Source organism: Lingula anatina, chromosome 4 (assembly GCF_051362555.1).
Source record: "Lingula anatina isolate TDL-2025a chromosome 4, LinAna3.0, whole genome shotgun sequence".
NCBI lineage: Eukaryota > Metazoa > Brachiopoda > Lingulata > Lingulida > Lingulidae > Lingula > Lingula anatina.
In genome coordinates this window covers 29,875,488-29,902,606 of record NC_141770.1, presented here as the reverse complement: position 1 = coordinate 29,902,606, position 27,119 = coordinate 29,875,488, and the positions used below count along the sequence as shown (strand labels likewise).

General features: G+C 44.0%; 1 protein-coding gene across 1 annotated transcript in view; it reads right to left on the bottom strand.

The window, feature by feature from the left end:
- Window positions 1–27,119, bottom strand: part of LOC106168022 (uncharacterized) — a 56,836-nt gene that overhangs the window by 21,858 nt on the left and 7,859 nt on the right. Inside the window, exons 2-12 of the mRNA XM_087010606.1 lie at window positions 24,278–24,383; window positions 23,275–23,455; window positions 17,567–22,075; window positions 13,929–16,759; window positions 13,029–13,853; window positions 11,474–12,428; window positions 8,493–10,216; window positions 5,832–7,424; window positions 5,457–5,531; window positions 4,857–5,006; window positions 356–4,481 (exon numbers count right to left, since the gene is read on the bottom strand). Coding sequence (XP_086866732.1) covers window positions 356–4,481; window positions 4,857–5,006; window positions 5,457–5,531; window positions 5,832–7,424; window positions 8,493–10,216; window positions 11,474–12,428; window positions 13,029–13,853; window positions 13,929–16,759; window positions 17,567–22,075; window positions 23,275–23,443 — 16,957 coding nt within the window. The 5' untranslated portion in view covers window positions 23,444–23,455; window positions 24,278–24,383. The remainder of the gene's footprint in view (window positions 1–355; window positions 4,482–4,856; window positions 5,007–5,456; window positions 5,532–5,831; window positions 7,425–8,492; window positions 10,217–11,473; window positions 12,429–13,028; window positions 13,854–13,928; window positions 16,760–17,566; window positions 22,076–23,274; window positions 23,456–24,277; window positions 24,384–27,119) is intronic.

Genomic DNA, 27,119 nt, shown 5'->3' with positions numbered 1-27,119 from the left:
AGTGTACAGACAACTTTATATCACAGTTGATACCCACATATCCTGCAAGTGTACAGACAACTTTATATCACAGATAGTATCCACATGTATAGCTGTATATCAAAATTTCCATGATGATAAACTGAATTAAAGTGGAGAAAAACTGACTGTGCAAACCAGTTAAATTCTTCCATTAGTTATATGATCATATATATGCGTAGCCTTTGGCTCTTACTGTTCTACTAATATTAATATCACCCAAGTTATGTGAATTTAATTCAATTAATTTTCAAATTAATGTACCCGTAAAATTTAATCCTGCACTAATGATGATATTTATTTATTAATGTATTCATCGTGTAGTCTGTGTACCCACCTGGCAAGCAGGCACACATGTATGATATCCCACTTGATATGCATGTCCCATTCACACATGGAGAGCTTGAGCAAGCATCAGGAGTACTGGTAGTCATGTCAGCAGTGGTGGTTGGTTTTTCAGTTGTAGTTGTACTCTCTACTGTTGTAGTGGCTGCTTCAGTAGTTGTTACCTCAGCAGTGGTAGTTGGCTGTTCAGTTGTAGTAGTACTCTCTACTATTGTGGTGGCTGCTTCAGTAGTTGTTACCTCAGCAGTGGTAGTTGGCTGTTCAGTTGTAGTAGTACTCTCTACTGTTGTAGTGGCTGCTTCAGTAGTTGTAACCTCAGCAGTGGTAGTTGGCTGTTCAGTTGTAGTAGTACTCTCTACTGTTGTAGTGGCTGCTTCAGTAGTTGTAACCTCAGCAGTGGTAGTTGGCTGTTCAGTTGTAGTAGTACTCTCTACTGTTGTGGTGGCTGCTTCAGTAGTTGTTACCTCAGCAGTGGTAGTTGGCTGTTCAGTTGTAGTAGTGCTCTCTACTGTTGTAGTGGCTGTTTCAGTAGTTGTAACCTCTGCAGTGGTAGTTGGCTTTTCAGTTGTAGTTGTACTCTCTACTGATATAGTGGCAGCTTCAGTAGTTGTTACGTCAGCAGTGGTAGTTGGCTGTTCAGTTGTAGTAGTACTCTCTACTGTTGTGGTGGCTGCTTCAGTAGTTGTTACCTCAGCAGTGGTAGTTGGCTGTTCAGTTGTAGTAGTACTCTCTACTGTTGTAGTGGCTGCTTCATTAGTTGTAACCTCAGCAGTGGTAGTTGGCTGTTCAGTTGAAGTAGTACTCTCTACTGTTGTGGTTCTCTCTACTGTTATAGTGACTGCTTCAGTAGTTGTTACCTCAGCAGTGGTAGATGGCTGTTCAGTTGTAGTAGTACTCTCTACTGTTGTAGTGGCTGCTTCAGTAGTTGTAACCTCAGCAGTGGTAGTTGGCTGTTCAGTTGTAGTAGTACTCTCTACTGTTGTAGTGGCTGCTTCAGTAGTTGTAACCTCAGCAGTGGTAGTTGGCTGTTCAGTTGTAGTAGTACTCTCTACTGTTGTAGTGGCTGCTTCATTAGTTGTAACCTCAGCAGTGGTAGTTGGCTGTTCAGTTGAAGTAGTGCTCTCTACTGTTGTAGTTCTCTCTACTGTTATAGTGACTGCTTCAGTAGTTGTTACCTCAGCAGTGGTAGATGGCTGTTCAGTTGTAGTAGTACTCTCTACTGTTGTAGTGGCTGCTTCAGTAGTTGTAACCTCAGCAGTGGTAGCTGGCTGTTCAGTTGTAGTAGTACTCTCTACTGATGTAGTGGCTGCTTCAGTAGTTGTAACCTCAGCAGTGGTACTTGGCTGTTCAGTTGTAGTAGTACTCTCTACTGATGTAGTGGCAGCTTCAGTAGTTGTTACCTCAGCAGTGGTAGTTGGCTGTTCAGTTGTAGTAGTACTCTCTACTGTTGTAGTGGCTGCTTCAGTAGTTGTTACCTCAGCAGTGGTAGTTGGATGTTCAGTTGTAGTAGTACTCTCTACTGTTGTAGTGGCTGCTTCAGTAGTTGTAACCTCAGCAGTGGTAGTTGGCTGATCAGTTGTAGTAGTACTCTCTACTGATGTAGTGGCTGCTTCAGTAGTTGTAACCTCAGCAGTGGTAGTTGGCTGTTCAGTTGTAGTAGTACTCTCTACTGTTATAGTGGCTGCTTCAGTAGTTGTAACCTCAGCAGTGGTAGTTGGCTGTTCAGTTGTAGTAGTACTCTCTACTGTTGTAGTGGCTGCTTCAGTAGTTGTAACCTCAGCAGTGGTAGTTGGCTGTTCAGTTGTAGTAGTACTCTCTACTGTTGTAGTGGCTGCTTCAGTAGTTGTAACCTCAGCAGTGGTAGTTGGCTGTTCAGTTGTCGTAGTACTCTCTACTGTTGTAGTGGCTGCTTCAGTAGTTGTAACCTCAGCAGTGGTAGTTGGCTGTTCAGTTGTAGTAGTACTCTCTACTGTTGTAGTGGCTGCTTCAGTAGTTGTAACCTCAGCAGTGGTAGTTGGCTGTTCAGTTGTAGTAGTACTCTCTACTGTTGTAGTGGCTGCTTCAGTAGTTGTAACCTCAGCAGTGGTAGTTGGCTGTTCAGTTGTAGTAGTACTCTCTACTGTTGTAGTGGCTGCTTCATTAGTTGTAACCTCAGCAGTGGTAGTTGGCTGTTCAGTTGAAGTAGTGCTCTCTACTGTTGTAGTGGCTGCTTCAGTAGTTGTTACCTCAGCAGTGGTAGTTCGCTGTTCAGTTGTAGTAGTGCTCTCTACTGTTGTTGTGGCTGCTTCAGTAGTTGTAACTTCAGCAGTGGTAGTTGGCTGTTCAGTTGTAGTAGTACTCTCTACTGTTGTAGTGGCTGCTTCAGTAGTTGTAACCTCAGCAGTGGTAGTTGGCTGTTCAGTTGTAGTAGTACTCTCTACTGTTGTAGTGGCTGCTTCAGTAGTTGTAACCTCAGCAGTGGTAGTTGGCTGTTCAGTTGTAGTAGTACTCTCTACTGTTGTAGTGGCTGCTTCATTAGTTGTAACCTCAGCAGTGGTAGTTGGCTGTTCAGTTGAAGTAGTGCTCTCTACTGTTGTAGTGGCTGCTTCAGTAGTTGTTACCTCAGCAGTGGTAGTTCGCTGTTCAGTTGTAGTAGTGCTCTCTACTGTTGTTGTGGCTGCTTCAGTAGTTGTAACTTCAGCAGTGGTAGTTGGCTGTTCAGTTGTAGTAGTGCTCTCTACTGTTGTAGTGGCTGCTTCAGTAGTTGTAACTTCAGCAGTGGTAGTTGGCTGTTCAGTGGTAGTAGTACTCCCTACTGTTGTAGTTGCTGCTTCAGTAGTTGTAACCTCAGCAGTGGTAGTTGGCTGTTCAGTTGTAGTAGTACTCTCTACTGTTGTAGTGGCTGCTTCAGTAGTTCTAACCTCAGCAGTTGTAGTTGGCTGTTCAGTTGTAGTAGTACTCTCTACTGTTGTGGTGGCTGCTTCAGTTGTTGTAACCTCAGCAGTGGTAGTTGACTGTTCAGTTGTAGTAGTACTCTCTACTGTTGTAGTGGCTGCTTCAGTTGTTGTAACCTCAGCAGTGGTAGTTGGGGGTTCAGTTGTAGTAGTACTCTCTACTGTTGTAGTGGCTGCTTCAGTAGTTGTTACCTCAGCAGTGGTAGTTGGCTGTTCAGTTGTAGTAGTACTCTCTACTGTTGTAGTGCCTGCTTCAGTAGTTGTTACCTCAGCAGTGGTAGTTGGCAGTTCAGTTGTAGTAGTACTCTCTACTGTTGTAGTGGCTGCTTCAGTAGTTGTTACCTCAGCAGTGGTAGTTGGCTGTTCAGTTGTAGTAGTACTCTCTATTGTTGTGGTGGCTGCTTCAGTTGTTGTAACCTCAGCAGTGGTAGTTGGCAGTTCAGTTGTAGTAGTACTCTCTACTGTTGTAGTGGCTGCTTCAGTAGTTGTTACCTCAGCAGTGGTAGTTGGCTGTTCAGTTGTAGTAGTACTCTCTACTGTTGTGGTGGCTGCTTCAGTAGTTGTAACCTCAGCAGTGGTAGTTGGCTGTTCAGTTGTAGTAGTACTCTCTACTGTTGTGGTTCTCTCTACTGTTGTAGTGGCTGCTTCAGTAGTTCTTACCTCAGCAGTGGTAGTTGGCTGTTCAGTTGTAGTAGTACTCTCTACTGTTGTAGTGCCTGCTTCAGTAGTTGTTACCTCAGCAGTGGTAGTTGGCAGTTCAGTTGTAGTAGTACTCTCTACTGTTGTAGTGGCTGCTTCAGTAGTTGTTACCTCAGCAGTGGTAGTTGGCTGTTTAGTTGTAGTAGTACTCTCTACTGTTGTAGTGGCTGCTTCAGTAGTTGTTACTTCAGCAGTGGTAGTTGGCTGTTCAGTTGTAGTAGTACTCTCTATTGTTGTGGTGGCTGCTTCAGTTGTTGTAACCTCAGCAGTGGTAGTTGGCAGTTCAGTTGTAGTAGTACTCTCTACTGTTGTAGTGGCTGCTTCAGTAGTTGTTACCTCAGCAGTGGTAGTTGGCTGTTCAGTTGTAGTAGTACTCTCTACTGTTGTGGTGGCTGCTTCAGTTGTTGTAACCTCAGCAGTGGTAGTTGGCTGTTCAGTTGTAGTAGTACTCTCTACTGTTGTAGTGGCTGCTTCAGTTGTTGTAACCTCAGCAGTGGTAGTTGACTGTTCAGTTGTAGTAGTACTCTCTACTATTGTAGTGGCTGCTTCAGTTGTTGTAACCTCAGCAGTGGTAGTTGGGGGTTCAGTTGTAGTAGTACTCTCTACTGTTGTAGTGGCTGCTTCAGAAGTTGTAACCTCAGCAGTGGTAGTTGGCTGTTCAGTTGTAGTAGTACTCTCTACTGTTGTAGTGCCTGCTTCAGTAGTTGTTACCTCAGCAGTGGTAGTGGGCAGTTCAGTTGTAGTAGTACTCTCTACTGTTGTAGTGGCTGCTTCAGTAGTTGTTACCTCAGCAGTGGTAGTTGGCTGTTCAGTTGTAGTAATACTCTCTACTGTTGTGGTGGCTGCTTCAGTAGTTGTTACCTCAGCAGTGGTAGTTGGCTGTTCAGTTGTAGTAGTACTCTCTATTGTTGTGGTGGCTGCTTCAGTAGTTGTTACCTCAGCAGTGGTAGTTGGCTGTTCAGTTGTAGTAGTACTCTCTACTGTTGTGGTGGCTGCTTCAGTTGTTGTAACCTCAGCAGTGGTAGTTGACTGTTCAGTTGCAGTAGTACTCTCTACTGTTGTAGTGGCTGCTTCAGTAGTTGTAACCTCAGCAGTGGTAGTTGGGGGTTCAGTTGTAGTAGTACTCTCTACTGTTGTAGTGGCTGCTTCAGAAGTTGTAACCTCAGCAGTGGTAGTTGGCTGTTCAGTTGTAGTAGTACTCTCTACTGTTGTAGTGGCTGCTTCAGTAGTTGTAACCTCAGCAGTGGTAGTTGGCTGTTCAGTTGTAGTAGTACTCTCTACTGTTGTAGTGCCTGCTTCAGTAGTTGTTACCTCAGCAGTGGTAGTGGGCAGTTCAGTTGTAGTAGTACTCTCTACTGTTGTAGTGGCTGCTTCAGTAGTTGTTACCTCAGCAGTGGTAGTTGGCTGTTCAGTTGTAGTAATACTCTCTACTGTTGTGGTGGCTGCTTCAGTAGTTGTTACCTCAGCAGTGGTAGTTGGCTGTTCAGTTGTAGTAGTACTCTCTATTGTTGTGGTGGCTGCTTCAGTAGTTGTTACCTCAGCAGTGGTAGTTGGCTGTTCAGTTGTAGTAGTACTCTCTACTGTTGTAGTGCCTGCTTCAGTAGTTGTTACCTCAGCAGTGGTAGTGGGCAGTTCAGTTGTAGTAGTACTCTCTACTGTTGTAGTGGCTGCTTCAGTTGTTGTAACCTCAGCAGTGGTAGTTGGGGGTTCAGTTGTAGTAGTACTCTCTACTGTTGTAGTGCCTGCTTCAGTAGTTGTTACCTCAGCAGTGGTAGTGGGCAGTTCAGTTGTAGTAGTACTCTCTACTGTTGTAGTGGCTGCTTCAGTAGTTGTTACCTCAGCAGTGGTAGTTGGCTGTTCAGTTGTAGTAATACTCTCTACTGTTGTGGTGGCTGCTTCAGTAGTTGTTACCTCAGCAGTGGTAGTTGGCTGTTCAGTTGTAGTAGTACTCTCTATTGTTGTGGTGGCTGCTTCAGTAGTTGTTACCTCAGCAGTGGTAGTTGGCTGTTCAGTTGTAGTAGTACTCTCTACTGTTGTGGTGGCTGCTTCAGTTGTTGTAACCTCAGCAGTGGTAGTTGACTGTTCAGTTGCAGTAGTACTCTCTACTGTTGTAGTGGCTGCTTCAGTAGTTGTAACCTCAGCAGTGGTAGTTGGGGGTTCAGTTGTAGTAGTACTCTCTACTGTTGTAGTGGCTGCTTCAGAAGTTGTAACCTCAGCAGTGGTAGTTGGCTGTTCAGTTGTAGTAGTACTCTCTACTGTTGTAGTGGCTGCTTCAGTAGTTGTAACCTCAGCAGTGGTAGTTGGCAGTTCAGTTGTAGTAGTACTCTCTACTGTTGTAGTGGCTGCTTCAGTAGTTGTTTCCTCAGCAGTGGTAGTTGGCAGTTCAGTTGTAGTAGTACTCTCTACTGTTGTAGTGGCCTCTTCAGTAGTTGTTACCTCAGCAGTGGTAGTTTGCTGTTCAGTTGTAGTAGTACGCTCTCCTGTTGTGGTTCCTGCTACAGTAGTTGTTACTTCAGCAGTGGCAGTTGGTTGTTCAGTTGTAGTAATACTCTCTACTGTTGTAGTGGCTGCTTTAGTAGTTGTTACCTCAGCAGTGGTAGTTGGCTGTTCAGTTGTAGTAGTACTCTCTACTGTTGTGGTTCTCTCTACTGTTGTAGTGGCTGCTTCAGTAGTTCTTACCTCAGCAGTGGTAGATGGCTGTTCAGTTGTAGTAGTACTCTCTATTGTTGTGGTGGCTGCTTCAGTAGTTGTTACCTCAGCAGTGGTAGTTGGCTGTTCAGTTGTAGTAGTACTCTCTACTGTTGTAGTGGCTGCTTCAGTTGTTTTAACCTCAGCAGTGGTAGTTGACTGTTCAGTTGCAGTAGTACTCTCTACTGTTGTAGTGGCTGCTTCAGTAGTTGTAACCTCAGCAGTGGTAGTTGGCTGTTCAGTTGTAGTAGTACTCTCTACTGTTGTAGTGGCTGCTTCAGAAGTTGTAACCTCAGCAGTGGTAGTTGGCAGTTCAGTTGTAGTAGTACTCTCTACTGTTGTAGTGGCTGCTTCAGTAGTTGTAACCTCAGCAGTGGTAGTTGGCTGTTCAGTTGTAGTAGTACTCTCTATTGTTGTGGTGGCTGCTTCAGTAGTTGTTACCTCAGCAGTGGTAGTTGGCTGTTCAGTTGTAGTAGTACTTTCTACTGTTGTGGTGGCTGCTTCAGTAGTTGTAACCTCAGCAGTGGTAGTTGGCTGTTCAGTTGTAGTAGTACTCTCTACTGTTGTAGTGGCTGCTTCAGTTGTTGTAACCTCAGCAGTGGTAGTTGACTGTTCAGTTGTAGTAGTACTCTCTACTGTTGTAGTGGCTGCTTCAGTTGTTGTAACCTCAGCAGTGGTAGTTGGGGGTTCAGTTGTAGTAGTACTCTCTACTGTTGTAGTGGCTGCTTCAGTAGTTGTAACCTCAGCAGTGGTAGTTGGCTGTTCAGTTGTAGTAGTACTCTCTACTGTTGTAGTGGCTGCTTCAGTAGTTGTTACCTCAGCAGTGGTAGTTGGCAGTTCAGTTGTAGTAGTACTCTCTACTGATATAGTGGCAGCTTCAGTAGTTGTTACGTCAGCAGTGGTAGTTGGCTGTTCAGTTGTAGTAGTACTCTCTACTGTTGTGGTGGCTGCTTCAGTAGTTGTTACCTCAGCAGTGGTAGTTGGCTGTTCAGTTGTAGTAGTACTCTCTACTGTTGTAGTGGCTGCTTCATTAGTTGTAACCTCAGCAGTGGTAGTTGGCTGTTCAGTTGAAGTAGTACTCTCTACTGTTGTGGTTCTCTCTACTGTTATAGTGACTGCTTCAGTTGTTGTTACCTCAGCAGTGGTAGATGGCTGTTCAGTTGTAGTAGTACTCTCTACTGTTGTAGTGGCTGCTTCAGTTGTTGTAACCTCAGCAGTGGTAGTTGGGGGTTCAGTTGTAGTAGTACTCTCTACTGTTGTAGTGGCTGCTTCAGTAGTTGTTACCTCAGCAGTGGTAGTTGGCTGTTCAGTTGTAGTAGTACTCTCTACTGTTGTAGTGCCTGCTTCAGTAGTTGTTACCTCAGCAGTGGTAGTTGGCAGTTCAGTTGTAGTAGTACTCTCTACTGTTGTAGTGGCTGCTTCAGTAGTTGTTACCTCAGCAGTGGTAGTTGGCTGTTCAGTTGTAGTAGTACTCTCTACTGTTGTAGTGGCTGCTTCAGTAGTTGTTACCTCAGCAGTGGTAGTTGGCTGTTCAGTTGTAGTAGTACTCTCTATTGTTGTGGTGGCTGCTTCAGTTGTTGTAACCTCAGCAGTGGTAGTTGGCAGTTCAGTTGTAGTAGTACTCTCTACTGTTGTAGTGGCTGCTTCAGTAGTTGTAACATCAGCAGTGGTAGTTGGCTGTTCAGTTGTAGTAGTACTCTCTACTGTTGTAGTGGCTGCTTCAGTTGTTGTAACCTCAGCAGTGGTAGTTGACTGTTCAGTTGTAGTAGTACTCTCTACTATTGTAGTGGCTGCTTCAGTTGTTGTAACCTCAGCAGTGGTAGTTGGGGGTTCAGTTGTAGTAGTACTCTCTACTGTTGTAGTGGCTGCTTCAGAAGTTGTAACCTCAGCAGTGGTAGTTGGCTGTTCAGTTGTAGTAGTACTCTCTACTGTTGTAGTGCCTGCTTCAGTAGTTGTTACCTCAGCAGTGGTAGTTGGCAGTTCAGTTGTAGTAGTACTCTCTACTGTTGTAGTGGCTGCTTCAGTAGTTGTTACCTCAGCAGTGGTAGTTGGCTGTTCAGTTGTAGTAGTACTCTCTACTGTTGTGGTGGCTGCTTCAGTAGTTGTTACCTCAGCAGTGGTAGTTGGCTGTTCAGTTGTAGTAGTACTTTCTATTGTTGTGGTGGCTGCTTCAGTAGTTGTTACCTCAGCAGTGGTAGTTGGCTGTTCAGTTGTAGTAGTACTCTCTACTGTTGTGGTGGCTGCTTCAGTTGTTTTAACCTCAGCAGTGGTAGTTGACTGTTCAGTTGCAGTAGTACTCTCTACTGTTGTAGTGGCTGCTTCAGTAGTTGTAACCTCAGCAGTGGTAGTTGGGGGTTCAGTTGTAGTAGTACTCTCTACTGTTGTAGTGGCTGCTTCAGAAGTTGTAACCTCAGCAGTGGTAGTTGGCTGTTCAGTTGTAGTAGTACTCTCTACTGTTGTAGTGGCTGCTTCAGTAGTTGTAACCTCAGCAGTGGTAGTTGGCAGTTCAGTTGTAGTAGTACTCTCTACTGTTGTAGTGGCTGCTTCAGTAGTTGTTTCCTCAGCAGTGGTAGTTGGCAGTTCAGTTGTAGTAGTACTCTCTACTGTTGTAGTGGCCTCTTCAGTAGTTGTTACCTCAGCAGTGGTAGTTTGCTGTTCAGTTGTAGTAGTACGCTCTCCTGTTGTGGTTCCTGCTACAGTAGTTGTTACTTCAGCAGTGGCAGTTGGTTGTTCAGTTGTAGTAATACTCTCTACTGTTGTAGTGGCTGCTTTAGTAGTTGTTACCTCAGCAGTGGTAGTTGGCTGTTCAGTTGTAGTAGTACTCTCTACTGTTGTGGTTCTCTCTACTGTTGTAGTGGCTGCTTCAGTAGTTCTTACCTCAGCAGTGGTAGATGGCTGTTCAGTTGTAGTAGTACTCTCTACTGTTGTAGTGGCTGCTTCAGTAGTTGTAACCTCAGCAGTGGTAGTTGGTTGTTCAGTTGTTGTAGTACTCTCTACTGTTGTAGTGGCTGCTTCAGTAGTTGTAACCTCAGCAGTGGTAGTTGGCTGTTCAGTTGTAGTAGTACTCTCTACTGTTGTGGTTCCTGCTTCAGTAGTTGTAACCTCAGCAGTGGTAGTTGGCTGTTCAGTTGTAGTAGTGCTCTCTACTGTTGTGGTTCCTGCTTCAGTAGTTGTAACATCAGCAGTGGTAGTTGGATGTTCAGTTGTAGTAGTGCTCTCTACTGTTGTAGTGGCTGCTTCAGTAGTTGTAACCTCAGCAGTGGTAGTTGGCTGTTCAGTTGTAGTAGTGCTCCCTACTTTTGTAGTGGCTGCTTCAGTAGTTGTAACCTCAGCAGTGGTAGTTGGCTCTTCAGTTGTAGTAGTGCTCTCTACTGTTGTAGTGGCTGCTTCAGTAGTTGTAACCTCAGCAGTGGTAGTTGGTTGTTCAGTTGTAGTAGTACTCTCTACTGTTGTAGTGGCTGCTTCAGTAGTTGTAACCTCAGCAGTGGTAGTTGGCTGTTCAGTTGTAGTAGTACTCTCTACTGTTGTGGTTCCTGCTTCAGTAGTTGTAACCTCAGCAGTGGTAGTTGGCTGTTCAGTTGTAGTAGTACTCTCTACTGTTGTAGTGGCTGCTTCAGAAGTTGTAACCTCAGCAGTGGTAGTTGGCTGTTCAGTTGTAGTAGTACTCTCTACTGTTGTAGTGCCTGCTTCAGTAGTTGTTACCTCAGCAGTGGTAGTTGGCAGTTCAGTTGTAGTAGTACTCTCTACTGTTGTAGTGGATGCTTCAGTAGTTGTTACCTCAGCAGTGGTAGTTGGCTGTTCAGTTGTAGTAGTACTCTCTACTGTTGTGGTGGCTGCTTCAGTAGTTGTTACCTCAGCAGTGGTAGTTGGCTGTTCAGTTGTAGTAGTACTCTCTATTGTTGTGGTGGCTGCTTCAGTAGTTGTTACCTCAGCAGTGGTAGTTGGCTGTTCAGTTGTAGTAGTACTCTCTACTGTTGTGGTGGCTGCTTCAGTTGTTGTAACCTCAGCAGTGGTAGTTGACTGTTCAGTTGCAGTAGTACTCTCTACTGTTGTAGTGGCTGCTTCAGTAGTTGTAACCTCAGCAGTGGTAGTTGGGGGTTCAGTTGTAGTAGTACTCTCTACTGTTGTAGTGGCTGCTTCAGAAGTTGTAACCTCAGCAGTGGTAGTTGGCTGTTCAGTTGTAGTAGTACTCTCTACTGTTGTAGTGGCTGCTTCAGTAGTTGTAACCTCAGCAGTGGTAGTTGGCAGTTCAGTTGTAGTAGTACTCTCTACTGTTGTAGTGGCTGCTTCAGTAGTTGTTTCCTCAGCAGTGGTAGTTGGCAGTTCAGTTGTAGTAGTACTCTCTACTGTTGTGGTGGCTGCTTCAGTAGTTGTTACCTCAGAAGTGGTAGTTGGCTGTTCAGTTGTAGTGGTACTCTCCACTGTTGTAGTGGCAGCTTCAGTAGTTGTTACATCAGCAGTGGTAGTTGGCTGTTCAGTTGTAGTAGTGCTCTCCACTGTTGTAGTGGCTACCTCAGTAGTTGTTACCTCAGCAGTGGTAGTTAGCAGTTCAGTTGTAGTAGTACTCTCCACTGTTGTAGTGGCTGCTTCAGTAGTTGTTACCTCAGCAGTGGTAGATGGCTGTTCAGTTGTAGTAGTACTCTCTACTGTTGTAGTGGCTGCTTCAGTAGTTGTAACCTCAGCAGTGGTAGTTGACTGTTCAGTTGTAGTAGTACTCTGTACTGTTGTAGTGGCTGCTTCAGTAGTTGTTACCTCAGCAGTGGTAGTTGGCTGTTCAGTTATAGTAGTACTCTCTACTGTTGTAGTGGCCTCTTCAGTAGTTGTTACCTCAGCAGTGGTAGTTTGCTGTTCAGTTGTAGTAGTACGCTCTCCTGTTGTGGTTCCTGCTACAGTAGTTGTTACTTCAGCAGTGGCAGTTGGTTGTTCAGTTGTAGTAATACTCTCTACTGTTGTAGTGGCTGCTTTAGTAGTTGTTACCTCAGCAGTGGTAGTTGGCTGTTCAGTTGTAGTAGTACTCTCTACTGTTGTGGTTCTCTCTACTGTTGTAGTGGCTGCTTCAGTAGTTCTTACCTCAGAAGTGGTAGATGGCTGTTCAGTTGTAGTAGTACTCTCTACTGTTGTAGTGGCTGCTTCAGTAGTTGTAACCTCAGCAGTGGTAGTTGGTTGTTCAATTGTAGTAGTATTCTCTACTGTTGTAGTGGCTGCTTCAGTAGTTGTAACCTCAGCAGTGGTAGTTGGCTGTTCAGTTGTAGTAGTACTCTCTACTGTTGTGGTTCCTGCTTCAGTAGTTGTAACCTCAGCAGTGGTAGTTGGCTGTTCAGTTGTCGTAGTGCTCTCTACTGTTGTGGTTCCTGCTTCAGTAGTTGTAACATCAGCAGTGGTAGTTGGCTGTTCAGTTGTAGTAGTGCTCTCTACTGTTGTAGTGGCTGCTTCAGTAGTTGTAACCTCAGCAGTGGTAGTTGGCTGTTCAGTTGTAGTAGTGCTCTCTACTTTTGTAGTGGCTGCTTCAGTAGTTGTAACCTCAGCAGTGGTACTTGGCTCTTCAGTTGTAGTAGTGCTCTCTACTGTTGTAGTGTCTGCTTCAGTAGTTGTTACATCAGTAGTGGTAGTTCGCTGTTCAGTTGTAGTAGTACTCTCTACTGTTGTAGTGGCTGCTTCAGTAGTTGTAACCTCAGCAGTGGTAGTTGGCTGTTCAGTTGTAGTAGTACTCTCTACTGTTGTGGTGGCTGCTTCAGTAGTTGTAACCTCAGCAGTGGTAGTTGGCTGTTCAGTTGTACTAGTACTCTCTACTGTTGTAGTGGCTGCTCCAGTAGTTGTTACCTCAGCAGTGGTAGTTGGCTGTTCAGTTGTAGTAGTACTCTCTACTGTTGTAGTGGCTGCTTCAGTAGTTGTTACCTCAGCAGTGGTAGTTGGCTGTTCAGTTGTAGTACTTCTCTCAATTGTTGTAGTGGCTGCTTCAGTAGTTGTTACCTCAGCAGTGGTAGTTGGCTGTTCAGTTGTAATAGTACTCTCCACTGTTGTAGTGGCAGCTTCAGTAGTTGTTACATCAGCAGTGGTAGTTGGCTGTTCAGTTGTAGTAGTACTCTCCACTGTTGTAGTGGCTGCCTCAGTAGTTGTTACCTCAGCAGTGGTAGTTGGCTGTTCAGTTGTAGTAGTACTCTCCACTGTTGTAGTGGCAGCTTCAGTAGTTGTTACATCAACAGTGGTAGTTGGCTGTTCAGTTGTAGTAGTACTCTCTACTGTTGTAGTGGCTGCTTCAGTTGTTGTTACCTCAGCAGTGGTAGTTGGCTGTTCAGTTGTAGTAGTACTCTCCACTGTTGTAGTGGCTGCCTCAGTAGTTGTTACCTCAGCAGTGGTAGTAGGCTGTTCAGTTGTAGTAGTACTCTCTACTGTTGTAGTGGCTGCTTCAGTTGTTGTTACCTCAGCAGTGGTAGTTGGCTGTTCAGTTGTAGTAGTACTCTCCACTGTTGTAGTGGCTGCCTCAGTAGTTGTTACCTCAGCAGTGGTAGTAGGCTGTTCAGTTGTAGTAGTACTCTCTACTGTTGTGGTTCCTGCTTCAGTAGTTGTTACCTCAGCAGTGGTAGTTGGCTGTTCAGTTGTAGTAGTACTCTCTAATGTTGTAGTGGCTGCTTCAGTAGTTGTAACCTCAGCAGTGGTAGTTGGCTGTTCAGTTGTAGTAGTACTCTCCACTGTTGTAGTGGCTGCTTCAGTAGTTGTAACCTCAGCAGTGGTAGTTGGCTGTTCAGTTGTAGTAGTACTTTCCACTGTTGTAGTGGCAGCTTCAGTAGTTGTTACATCAGCAGTGGTAGTTGGCTGTTCAGTTGTAGTAGTACTCTCCACTGTTGTAGTGGCTGCCTCAGTAGTTGTTACCTCAGCAGTGGTAGTTGGCTGTTCAGTTGTAGTGGTACTCTCCACTGTTGTAGTGGCAGCTTCAGTAGTTGTTACATCAGCAGTGGTAGTTGGCTGTTCAGTTGTAGTAGTGCTCTCCACTGTTGTAGTGGCTACCTCAGTAGTTGTTACCTCAGCAGTGGTAGTTGGCTGTTCAGTTGTAGTAGTACTCTCCACTGTTGTAGTGGCTGCCTCAGTAGTTGTTACCTCAGCAGTGGTAGTTGGCTGTTCAGTTGTAGTAGTACTCTCCACTGTTGTAGTGGCTGCCTCAGTAGTTGTTACCTCAGCAATGGTAGTTGGCTGTTCAGTTGTAGTAGTGCTCTCCACTGTTGTAGTGGCTGCCTCAGTAGTTGTTACCTCAGCAGTGGTAGTTGGCTGTTCAGTTGTAGTAGTGCTCTTCACTGTTGTAGTGGCTACCTCAGTAGTTGTTACCTCAGCAGTGGTAGTTGGCTGTTCAGTTGTAGTAGTGCTCTCCATTGTTGTAGTGGCTACCTCAGTAGTTGTTACCTCAGCAGTGGTAGTTGGCTGTTCAGTTGTAGTAGTACTCTCCACTGTTGTAGTGGCTACCTCAGTAGTTGTTACCTCAGCAGTGGTAGATGGCTGTTCAGTTGTAGTAGTACTCTCCACTGTTGTAGTGGCTGCCTCAGTAGTTGTTACCTCAGCAGTGGTAGTTGGCTGTTCAGTTGTAGTAGTACTCTCCACTGTTGTAGTGGCTGCTTCAGTAGTTGTAACCTCAGCAGTGGTAGTTGGCTGTTCAGTTGTAGTAGTACTCTCTACTGTTGTGGTTCCTGCTTCACTAGTTGTAACCTCAGCAGTGGTAGTTGGCTGTTCAGTTGTAGTAGTACTCTCTACTGTTGTGGTTCCTGCTTCAGTAGTTGTAACCTCAGCAGTAGTAGTTGGCTGTTCAGTTGTAGTAGTACTCTCTACTGTTGTGGTTCCTGCTTCAGTAGTTGTAACCTCAGGAGTGGTAGTTGGCTGTTCAGTTGTAGTAGTTCTCTCTACTGTTGTAGTGGCTGCTTCAGTAGTTGTAACCTCAGCAGTGGTAGTTGGCTGTTCAGTTGTAGTAGTACTCTCTACTGTTGTAGTGGCTGCTTCAGTAGTTGTTACCTCAGCAGTGGTAGTTGGTTGTTCAGTTGTAGTAGTACTCTCTACTGTTGTAGTGGCTGCTTCAGTAGTTGTTACCTCAGCAGTGGTAGTTGGTTGTTCAGTTGTAGTAGTACTCTCTACTGTTGTAGTGGCTGCTTCAGTAGTTGTTACCTCAGCAGTGGTAGTTGGCTGTTCAGTTGTAGTAGTTCTCTCTACTGTTGTAGTGGCTGCTTCAGTAGTTGTTACCTCAGCAGTGGTAGTTGGCTGTTCAGTTGTAGTAGTACTCTCTACTGTTGTAGGGGCTGCTTCAGTAGTTGTTACCTCACCAGTGGTAGTTGGCTGTTCAGTTGTAGTAGTACTCTCTACTGTTGTAGTGGCTGCTTCAGTAGTTGTTACCTCAGCAGTGGTAGTTGGCTGTTCAGTTGTAGTAGTACTCTCTACTGTTGTAGTGACTGCTTCAGTAGTTGTTACCTCAGCAGTGGTAGTTAGCTGTTCAGTTGTAGTAGTACTCTCTACTGTTGTAGTGGCTGCTTCAGTAGTTGTAACCTCAGCAGTGGTAGTTGGCTGTTCAGTTGTACTAGTACTCTCTACTGTTGTAGTGGCTGCTTCAGTAGTTGTTACCTCAGCAGTGGTAGTTAGCTGTTCAGTTGTAGTAGTACTCTCTACTGTTGTAGTGGCTGCTTCAGTAGTTGTTAACTCAGCAGTGGTAGTTGGCTGTTCAGTTGTAGTACTTCTCTCAATTGTTGTAGTGGCTGCTTCAGTAGTTGTTACCTCAGCAGTGGTAGTTGGCTGTTCATTTGTAGTAGTACTCTCTACTGTTGTAGTGGTTGCTTCAGTAGTTGTTACCTCAGCAGTGGTAGTTGGCTGTTCAGTTGTAGTAGTACTCTCTGCTGTTATAGTGGCTGCTTCAGTAGTTGTAACCTCAGCAGTGGTAGTTGGCTGTTCAGTTGTAGTAGTACTCTCTACTGTTGTAGTGGCTGCTTCAGTAGTTGTTACCTCAGCAGTGGTAGTTGACTGTTCAGTTGTAGTAGTACTCTCCACTGTTGTAGTGGCAGCTTCAGTAGTTGTAACCTCCGCAGTGGTAGTTGGCTGTTCAGTTGTAGTAGTACTTTCCACTGTTGTAGTGGCTGCTTCAGTAGTTGTTACCTCAGCAATGGTAGTTGGCTGTTCATTTGTAGTAGTACTCTCTACTGTTGTAGTGGCTGCTTCAGTAGTTGTTAGCTCAGCATTGATAGTTGGCTGTTCAGTTGTAGAAGTACTCTCTACTGTTGTAGTGGCTGCTTCAGTAGTTGTTACCTCAGCAGTGGTAGTTGGCTGTTCAGTTGTAGTAGTACTCTCTACTGTTGTAGTGGCTGCTTCAGTAGTTGTTACCTCAGCAGTGGTAGTTGGCTGTTCAGTTGTAGTAGTACTCTCCACTGTTGTAGTGGCTGCCTCAGTAGTTGTTACCTCAGCAGTGGTAGTAGGCTGTTCAGTTGTAGTAGTACTCTCTACTGTTGTGGTTCCTGCTTCAGTAGTTGTTACCTCAGCAGTGGTAGTTGGTTGTTCAGTTGTAGTAGTACTCTCTAATGTTGTAGTGGCTGCTTCAGTAGTTGTAACCTCAGCAGTGGTAGTTGGCTGTTCAGTTGTAGTAGTACCCTCTACTGTTGTAGTGGCTGCTTCAGTAGTTGTAACCTCAGCAGGGGTAGTTGGCTGTTCAGTTGTAGTAGTAGTCTCTACTGTTGTAGTGGCTGCTTTAGTAGTTGTTACCTCAGCAGTGGTAGATGGCTGTTCAGTTGTAGTAGTACTCTCCACTGTTGTAGTGGCTGCTTCAGTAGTTGTTACCTCAGCAGTGGTAGATGGCTGTTCAGTTGTAGTAGTACTCTCTACTGTTGTAGTGGCTGCTTCAGTATTTGTAACCTCAGCAGTGGTAGTTGGCTGTTCAGTTGTAGTAGTACTCTCTACTGTTGTAGTGGCTGCTTCAGTAGTTGTAACCTCAGCAGTGGTAGTTGGCTGTTCAGTTGTAGAAGTACTCTCTACTGTTGTGGTTCCTGCTTCAGTAGTTGTAACCTCAGCAGTAGTAGTTGGCTGTTCAGTTGTAGTAGTACTCTCTACTGTTGTGGTTCCTGCTTCAGTAGTTGTAACCTCAGCAGTGGAAGTTGGCTGTTCAGTTGTAGTAGTGCTCTCTACTGTTGTAGTGGCTGCTTCAGTAGTTGTAACCTCAGCAGTGGTAGTTGGCTGTTCAGTTGTAGTAGTGCTCTCTACTGTTGTAGTGGCTGCTTCAGTAGTTGTAACCTCAGCAGTGGTAGTTGGCTGTTCAGTTGTAGTAGTGCTCTCTACTGTTGTAGTGGCTGCTTCAGTAGTTGTAACCTCAGCAGTGGTAGTTGGCTGTTCAGTTGTAGTAGTTCTCTCTACTGTTGAAGTGGCTGCTTCAGTAGTTGTTACCTCAGCAGTGGTAGTTGGCTGTTCAGTTGTAGTAGTACTCTCTACTGTTGTAGTGGCTGCTTCAGTAGTTGTTACCTCAGCAGTGGTAGTTGGCTGTTCAGTTGTAGTAGTACTCTCTACTGTTGTAGTGGCTGCTTCAGTAGTTGTAACCTCAGCAGTGGTAGTTGGCTGTTCAGTTGTAGTAGTACTCTCTACTGTTGTAGTGGCTGCTTCAGTAGTTGTTACCTCAGCAGTGGTAGTTGGCTGTTCAGTTGTAGTAGTTCTCTCTACTGTTGAAGTGGCTGCTTCAGTAGTTGTTACCTCAGCAGTGGTAGTTGGCTGTTCTGTTGTAGTAGTGCTCTCTACTGTTGTAGTGGCTGCTTCAGTAGTTGTAACCTCAGCAGTGGTAGTTAGCTGTTCTGTTGTAGTAGTACTCTCTACTGTTGTAGTGGCTGCTTCAGTAGTTGTAACCTCAGCAGTGGTAGTTGGCTGATCAGTTGTAGTAGTACTCTCTACTGTTGTAGTGGCTGATTCAGTAGTTGTTACCTCAGCAGTGGTAGTTGGCTGTTCAGTTGTAGTAGTACTCTCTACTGTTGTAGTGGCTGCTTCAGTAGTTGTTACCTCAGCAGTGGTAGTTGGCTGTTCAGTTGTAGTAGTACTCTCTACTGTTGTAGTGGCTGCTTCAGTAGTTGTAACCTCAGCAGTGGTAGTTGGCTGTTCAGTTGTAGTAGTACTCTCTAGTGTTGTAGTGGCTGCTTCAGTAGTTGTTACCTCAGCAGTGGTAGTTGGCTGTTCAGTTGTAGTAGTTCTCTCTACTGTTGAAGTGGCTGCTTCAGTAGTTGTAACCTCAGCAGTGGTAGTTGGCTGTTCAGTTGTAGTAGTACTCTCTACTGTTGTAGTGGCTGCTTCAGTAGTTGTTACCTTAGCAGTGGTAGTTGGCTGTTCAGTTGTAGTAGTACTCTCCACTGTTGTAGTGGCAGCTTCAGTAGTTGTTACATCAGCAGTGGTAGTTGGCTGTTCAGTTGTAGTAGTACTCTCCACTGTTGTAGTGGCAGCTTCAGTAGTTGTAACCTCAGCAGTGGTAGTTGGCTGTTCAGTTGTAGTAGTACTCTCTACTGTTGTAGTGGCTGCTTCAGTAGTTGTTACCTCAGCAGTGGTAGTTGGCTGTTCAGTTGTAGTAGTACTCTCTACTCTTGTGGTTCCTGCTTCAGTAGTTGTTACCTCAGCAGTGGTAGTTGGTTGTTCAGTTGTAGTAGTACTCTCTAATGTTGTAGAGGCTGCTTCAGTAGTTGTAACCTCAGCAGTGGTAGTTGGCTGTTCAGTTGTAGTAGTACTCTCTAATGTTGTAGTGGCTGCCTCAGTAGTTGTTACCTCAGCAGTGGTAGTTGGCTGTTCAGTTGTAGTAGTACTTTCCACTGTTGTAGTGGCTGCTTCAGTAGTTGTAACCTCAGCAATGGTAGTTGGCTGTTCATTTGTAGTAGTACTCTCTACTGTTGTAGTGGCTGCTTCAGTAGTTGTTACCTCAGCAGTGGTAGTTGGCTGTTCAGTTGTAGTAGTACTCTCTACTGTTGTAGTAGCTGCTTCAGTAGTTGTAACCTCAGCAGTGGTAGTTGGCTGTTCAGTTGTAGTAGTACTCTCTACTGTTGTAGTGGCTGCTTCAGTAGTTGTTACATCAGCAGTGGTAGTTGGCTGTTCAGTTGTAGTAGTACTCTCCACTGTTGTAGTGGCTGCCTCAGTAGTTGATACCTCAGCAGTGGTAGTTGGCTGTTCAGTTGTAGTGGTACTCTCCACTGTTGTAGTGGCAGCTTCAGTAGTTGTTACATCAGCAGTGGTAGTTGGCTGTTCAGTTGTAGTAGTACTCTCTACTGTTGTAGTGGCTGCTTCAGTAGTTGTAACCTCAGCAGTGGTAGTTGGCTGTTCAGTTGTAGTAGTACTCTCTACTGTTGTAGTGGCTGCTTCAGTAGTTGTTACCTCAGCAGTGGTAGTTGGCTGTTCAGTTGTAGTAGTTCTCTCTACTGTTGAAGTGGCTGCTTCAGTAGTTGTTACCTCAGCAGTGGTAGTTGGCTGTTCTGTTGTAGTAGTGCTCTCTACTGTTGTAGTGGCTGCTTCAGTAGTTGTAACCTCAGCAGTGGTAGTTGGCTGTTCTGTTGTAGTAGTACTCTCTACTGTTGTAGTGGCTGCTTCAGTAGTTGTAACCTCAGCAGTGGTAGTTGGCTGTTCAGTTGTAGTAGTACTCTCTACTGTTGTAGTGGCTGCTTCAGTAGTTGTTACCTCAGCAGTGGTAGTTGGCTGTTCAGTTGTAGTAGTACTCTCTACTGTTGTAGTGGCTGCTTCAGTAGTTGTAACCTCAGCAGTGGTAGTTGGCTGTTTAGTTGTAGTAGTACTCTCTACTGTTGTAGTGGCTGCTTCAGTAGTTGTTACCTCAGCAGTGGTAGTTGGCTGTTCAGTTGTAGTAGTTCTCTCTACTGTTGAAGTGGCTGCTTCAGTAGTTGTAACCTCAGCAGTGGTAGTTGGCTGTTCAGTTGTAGTAGTACTCTCCACTGTTGTAGTGGCTGCTTCAGTAGTTGTTACCTTAGCAGTGGTAGTTGGCTGTTCAGTTGTAGTAGTACTCTCCACTGTTGTAGTGGCAGCTTCAGTAGTTGTTACATCAGCAGTGGTAGTTGGCTGTTCAGTTGTAGTAGTACTCTCCACTGTTGTAGTGGCAGCTTCAGTCGTTGTAACCTCAGCAGTGGTAGTTGGCTGTTCAGTTGTAGTAGTACTCTCTACTGTTGTAGTGGCTGCTTCAGTAGTTGTTACATCAGCAGTGATAGTTGGCTGTTCAGTTGTAGTAGTACTCTCCACTGTTGTAGTGGCTGCTTCAGTAGTTGTTACCTCAGCAGTGGTAGTTGGTTGTTCAGTTGTAGTAGTACTCTCTAATGTTGTAGTGGCAGCTTCAGTAGTTGTAACCTCAGCAGTGGTAGTTGGCTGTTCAGTTGTAGTAGTACTCTCCACTGTTGTAGTGGCTGCCTCAGTAGTTGTTACCTCAGCAGTGGTAGTTGGCTGTTCAGTTGTAGTAGTACTCTCCACTGTTGTAGTGGCAGCTTCAGTAGTTGTTACATCAGCAGTGATAGTTGGCTGTTCAGTTGTAGTAGTACTCTCCACTGTTGTAGTGGCTGCCTCAGTAGTTGTTACCTCAGCAGTGGTAGTTGGCTGTTCAGTTGTAGTAGTACTCTCTACTCTTGTGGTTCCTGCTTCAGTAGTTGTTACCTCAGCAGTGGTAGTTGGTTGTTCAGTTGTAGTAGTACTCTCTAATGTTGTAGAGGCTGCTTCAGTAGTTGTAACCTCAGCAGTGGTAGTTGGCTGTTCAGTTGTAGTAGTACTCTCTAATGTTGTAGTGGCTGCCTCAGTAGTTGTTACCTCAGCAGTGGTAGTTGGCTGTTCAGTTGTAGTAGTACTTTCCACTGTTGTAGTGGCTGCTTCAGTAGTTGTAACCTCAGCAATGGTAGTTGGCTGTTCATTTGTAGTAGTACTCTCTACTGTTGTAGTGGCTGCTTCAGTAGTTGTTACCTCAGCAGTGGTAGTTGGCTGTTCAGTTGTAGTAGTACTCTCTACTGTTGTAGTGGCTGCTTCAGTAGTTGTAACCTCAGCAGTGGTAGTTGGCTGTTCAGTTGTAGTAGTACTCTCTACTGTTGTAGTGGCTGCTTCAGTAGTTGTTACCTCAGCAGTGGTAGTTGGCTGTTCAGTTGTAGTAGTACTCTCCACTGTTGTAGTGGCTGCTTCAGTAGTTGTAACCTCAGCAGTGGTAGTTGGCTGTTCAGTTGTAGTAGTACTCTCTACTGTTGTAGTGGCTGCTTCAGTAGTTGTTACCTCAGCAGTGGTAGTTGGCTGTTTAGTTGTAGTAGTACTCTCCACTGTTGTAGTGGCAGCTTCAGTAGTTGTTACATCAGCAGAGGTAGTTGGCTGTTCAGTTGTAGTAGTACTCTCCACTGCTGTAGTGGCTGCCTCAGTAGTTGTTACCTCAGCAGTGGTAGTTGGCTGTTCAGTTGTAGTAGTACTCTTTACTGTTGTAGTGGCTGCTTCAGTAGTTGTTACCTCAGCAGTGGTAGTTGGCTGTTCAGTTGTAGTACTCTCCACTGTTGTAGTGGCTGCCTCAGTAGTTGTTACATCAGCAGTGGTAGTTGGCTGTTCAGTTGTAGTAGTACTCTCCACTGTTGTAGTGGCTGCTTCGGTAGTTGTTACCTCAGCAGTGGTAGTTGACTGTTCAGTTGTAGTAGTACTCTCTAGTGTTGTAGTGGCTGCTTCAGTAGTTGTTACCTCAGCAGTGGTAGTTGGCTGTTCAGTTGTAGTTGTGCTCTCTACTGTTGTAGTGGCTGCTTCAGTAGTTGTAACCTCAGCAGTGGTAGTTGGCTGTTCAGTTGTAGTAGTACTCTCTACTGTTGTAGTGGCTGCTTCAGTAGTTGTAACTTCAGCAGTGGTAGTTGGCTGTTCAGTTGTAGTAGTACTCTCTACTGTTGTAGTGGCTTCTTCAGTAGTTGTTACCTCACCAGTGGTAGTTGGCTGTTCAGTTGTAGTAGTACTCTCTACTGTTGTAGTGGCTGCTTCAGTAGTTGTTACCTCAGCAGTGCTAGTTGGCTGTTCAGTTGTAGTAGTACTCTCCACTGTTGTAGTGGCTGCTTCGGTAGTTGTAACCTCAGCAGTGGTAGTTGACTGTTCAGTTGTAGTAGTACTCTCTACTGTTGTAGTGGCTGCTTCAGTAGTTGTTACCTCAGCAGTGGTAGTTGGCTGTTTAGTTGTAGTAGTGCTCTCTACTGTTGTAGTGGCTGCTTCTGTAGTTGTTACCTCAGCAGTGGTAGTTGGCTGTTCAGTTGTAGTAGTACTCTCTACTGTTGTAGTGGCTGCTTCAGTAGTTGTAACTTCAGCAGTGGTAGTTGGCTGTTCAGTTGTAGTAATACTCTCTACTGTTGTAGTGGCTGCTTCAGTAGTTGTTACCTCACCAGTGGTAGTTGTTGTCGATGGTTCTATTGTTGTCCCTTCACTAACTATGATAAAAATTGGTTGGAATTATTATTTTCTAAGGATACACTCAGAACAGATGATCATCGGTTGTACTGATCCGTGAATCAAATATGGGGGATCCTACCGGTACATGAAAGCAAGACCGCCTAATCCCTCATCTGTCTCTCCGCCTTCACACGTATTAAATGTTGGCATTGAGGTTAAATTGCTATGCACTTACAGGGAAGGCGGGTGGGGAGTCAAGGAGACCACTAAGCGATTACTGGGTTTTGCTTTTTAGTAATGTCGGCCATATTCAGTCTGTACATCAGTTAGTCCGCTGATCATCTGTTGTGAATGCGACCTAAGAATCTTACGATGAACAGACCGAACTTTTAAGTCTGACAGGATACATAGGAAATCTATTTACTAGATTTACTCTGAACTGCAATAGTATTATGTTTCTGGTCTAATGCCAACTGGTCATTGTACGCTGTTGTTTATAATAGTTTTTATTTTGAAAAAATCCACACCTCTCTCAATTAATCATAGACCTATATATTTGAGGAATGGCTAATTTCTCATCTATTTCATGCTATTTAAGTCAACAGTTAAATTGGAGTACATTATAACAAAACCACCGTAAACTACGTATGCATGCTGTTACATTGTCTATGGAGCCCTTCAGAATAGAGGATCCGATTTTCAACTGATCCAAAATATGGCGGGCTCTAAATGAAAGACCGCTTAATCCTGTAATGGTCTCTCAGTCTGTTAAACGCCTCCCTACGCGTCGTCCCTGCAGGGGCACAGTTATTAAATCTCGGCTCCATTCGATCGGACGCGTGGGGAGGCGTGTGAGAGGCGGACAGACCATTACAGGATTTAGCGGTATTCCTTTCATGAAGTAGGGCCGCCATATTTGATCCTTGGCTCAGTTGATACTCGCATCTTCTATTCTGAATGGACCCTATGTTCCCATTCAGAATGCAACTATCAGTCTTCATCGATCGATCTAACTCCGAGGACTCTTGCTGAATGCAGTCAGAATGGCACGCCTCCTCCTGCCGTTGAGAAGAATACAGGAAAAGCTGTCGACTATTGGAGTATGTTGGAAACGACAGAAGGCATGTCTTTCAGTTAATCTGAGTGCAGGGTTGGATTGATCGACGTAGACTGATAGTTTCCTAGGTGATTGACGGTAAGATGGTTATAGGTAGATGTGGGTTACACTCATACGTACCAGGAGTTGGGAAGCTGTTTTTCGCAGGAACACAGCAGGACAGGGGGAGTGAGGTAAGCAACAAGGGTAAAATTACCCAGTAAGCAAACAGATTAAGTATAGTCCTAGGTGTCCTGCTTCTCTTAGCGGGCCTCCTCCCACGCCTATGAGGGGGTTCAATCCTGCTCATGCTAGAACGCAGCTGAAGCAGCAATGACGAGAATTTCATCTAAAGTCCATCATCCTAATGATAGTAAATCCCGGCAAACATGGAACGTTTTATAACGTTACCATAACAACACCATAACGTTACCATAACGTGGCCATAACGTTTTTCTTTATTTTTTATTTGTAAAATAAACGTTATGTTAACGTTATAATTACGTTATGTGTTTGCTGGGATGGTGCTTAATTCAGAAGATATTAGTGTACCCACAACCAAAACTATTGACATTTATGTTGGTGGAATTAACCGCTCTTTGTAGGTAATCGTTCTATTTGACTGTAAAGCAGATAGATGGCATTGGCGGCCGATAATACACACACACACACACACTACCTTATGAATTTCACGCCCGTTAATGCATGCAATAAAATTTTAACTTTTCAGCTTCATACAGTTTTGAGTAAAAAACAAGAATTGGCAAAGTCGCCCTTTTATGGTGCAGTTGTGTGTAACACGTGTCCTTGAAGTTGTGCAAACTGACCAGCGTTCTAGAGGTGTGCAGTGAGGTGCAGATAAACAATTGTACAAAGCAGAGCAGTTGGGATATCACTCGGACAAATACTAGATTGGAGAGACAAGATAAAGTGGGGTTCTGATGGAATTCATCTGCGTAGATAATAAGTTAATAGTTTCACTTTCTACACAATACTGATATCAGTCTCATAATAACATCCACTGAGGGAGATCACAAAGTCACCGAAAGCTTTCTGAGGTACTCTGCTTCAATAGTGTGTAGAAAGTGAAAAGTTCAGACTAATGATGAAGATGAGATGGGGCTAGTATTATGGTGTATCTTACCTGAACTCAGTATCAACAGGCTACACAAGTATGTCGCTACAGTGATGCTAAGTCCGCTTGTCTTCATCTCAAACACTATAAGCCTCACTTCAATACGGAGGCTTGGCTACAACAAAGATAAAATAATTTGTCATGAGGAGAATATAGGAATGAATACAATTCTAGGAAATTATAGATATCATGAAATAATAAATGTACAAACTTTATTTTCAAACTTTCGATACAATACCATTAAATATGGTCCACTGTCAGTGCCAATCACTGTAGATACAATCACAAGTTTGAAACCTGACTAATGTTACAAATTATATCATTCTGGAGTTTTCCACAGGCACAGCTAGGGCTCTGACAGACTTTCAGTGTACGGTGACATAATGGCTTCAACTACAGTTATCCTGGACGACCAATAAGATTGTTACAATTAATGACAGAGCGACCAATGCTAAACTTTTCTGAAACATGCTATTTAAGGCCTAGTTGTAGGTAAGACATCAAACATGTGACAGTTTTACATGTAAAAAGAACGCTGTGATAAGAAATTGATTTGTTATCTACAATACACGGACAACCTTGAACATATTTTTTTATTTCTTTAGACGAAGAATTATTTGTCCAATTGTAAAACGTCGTAAAACGAACTTGCGCTTATCGAAAAACGTTTCAAACGACCCTTTACCTATTTCATCATTTTTCTGATCTGTTTGTCCTTGAATGTTGATGCCACACCCCACACGCGCACTGTGACGTCCGTAAACAAAACCGCTCTTCCTACACGCATTCCTTTTCATTTTGTTTGTTGACTTAAACGGTCCTTACTAAAGAGAAACGTGACTAGCCGCCAACTGTTTCACAAATGGATTTTAAATAATCGTTCTCCAGTGATGTACATTGTCTGGGATGAAAACAGACCCGCTCACTCTTTGCTAACTCAGCGCTCAGGTCACTTTGCAGTTCAGCATTGCAAAAACCATCGGAAACTCTTCATGTTTACTAAGAGTTTTGGGAGAAATGTTCTTCTTTGCTGCTCTTATGGTGCATGTCACGTGCATCATTTCATTAATTGTAAAGTGAAAGACACTCAAATGCTTTTAAGAAATCGCCCAATTTGGCATAAAAATGCTAACATGACCGTGGCGCTGTACTCAGTTACCACAATGACGCTTATATTAACCTATCGCTTTTATGACATCAATTGTCGATGTTTTGGTGCTAAAAGGTGCTAAGTCAACATGAAGTGCGTGTCTGAGGAAGTGTGTACATCGTTTTAACCCCTGCAGTCCCCGGGATACTGGCTTATACAACCACATCTCTGCCCCAGACAATGAAAGACTGGAGGACGCACCCGTTTCTTAGGGAATAATAAATAAATAAACCAAACCGTTGATCATATAGGATTATAAACATCGGAACAGTGCCGTGCTCTATGTTATGGAAGTGGGTGGTTCTCTACAATAAAATAGTGAAGTATTGACAGATGTGATTTAAAAACCTTTCAGGTGATATGCATACCCGTTACCTTTTGTGTTGATGTCACTTCAGATATTTAATGTCTTATTTTATACGCACACCCCTGATCCTAGCACTGTGTTGTAGTTACATACCAGCTTGTTTATGTCGGTTGGATATTTTTATACCTAGGAGCGACGCGTTCTCGGACGCTATATTTTCTCAGTGATACTTCTAAACAAAAGCTTTAACATACATCTTTCGCTTCAAGTTTAACTGACTTCTTTCGTGTTCATACAGGTACACGCTGCAATATTTAGTTGATATCAAATGATAAGACGACTTAAATTACTATCAGTCTAGTTTGTTGCTTTTATACTTCCTAGAGAGACTTAAGTGGTTATCCTACTACAGTGGAGACCGCCAGAGTTTCCAAAATTACTTTTAGACCAATTTGTTGTCTTTTTCAGTGCTAGGGAAATTTGTAGTAGCTCACTTAGACAAAGGAAAACTTTGTCTGAAACAAGTCTTTCTTCGTGTAAAAAATTCGTGTAAAAATGGCGCATGATAGCGTCTGATTAGACTGCTTATGATTCATACCGAGTGTTTTTATATGACAACGTTATTTTGGTGAATGTTGGGGAGACCTCTAATTCTGTCATGAATTTCTGTCATGATTCATATTGAGTGTTTTTATATGACAACGTTATTTTGGTGAATGTTGGGGAGACTTCTAATTCTGTCATGAATTTCTGTCATGATTCATATTGAGTGTTTTTATATGACAACGTTATTTTGCTGAATGTTGGGGAGACTTCTAATTCTGTCATGAATTTCTGTCATGATTCATATTGAGTGTTTTTATATGACAACGTTATTTCGGTGAATGTTGGAGGAGACCTCTAATTTTGTCATGATTTTTTTTGTTTTTTTTGAGCCTGCCCCGCCTTGCCGTGAGTGAAGTAATGTTTGTTTGGTACCTTGTCCATTGGTACACAAACCGGTATTAACTAGTTGACACAAAACGTACAGGTAAGTGATATGTTGACAGAGAAGACAGGTAAAATCTGCTGGTAAACAGGTAAACTACGGAACAGACGTGCTGAAAATAGTTTATTAGTTCTGTGTAATTTTAGGGTTTCATGTCATCACATTTTATTCAATGCTCAAAGCTGTGCGTCAGTAGAATAATGCACAATATCATAGGGGATGTTTATCGTGATGTATTTTTTTTTACCCCTTTTGTCTCTTTCTTTGTACCTTGCAAGCACACCTGAGGTAAACACCCGTACTGTCACTTAAAGTCGGCCGCAGAATAAGTACGTGCACTCTCAAGCGCGAATCGTATCATGGATAAAGAACCATTCCCAGAGCCTATCGTACTAACTTTGGATCG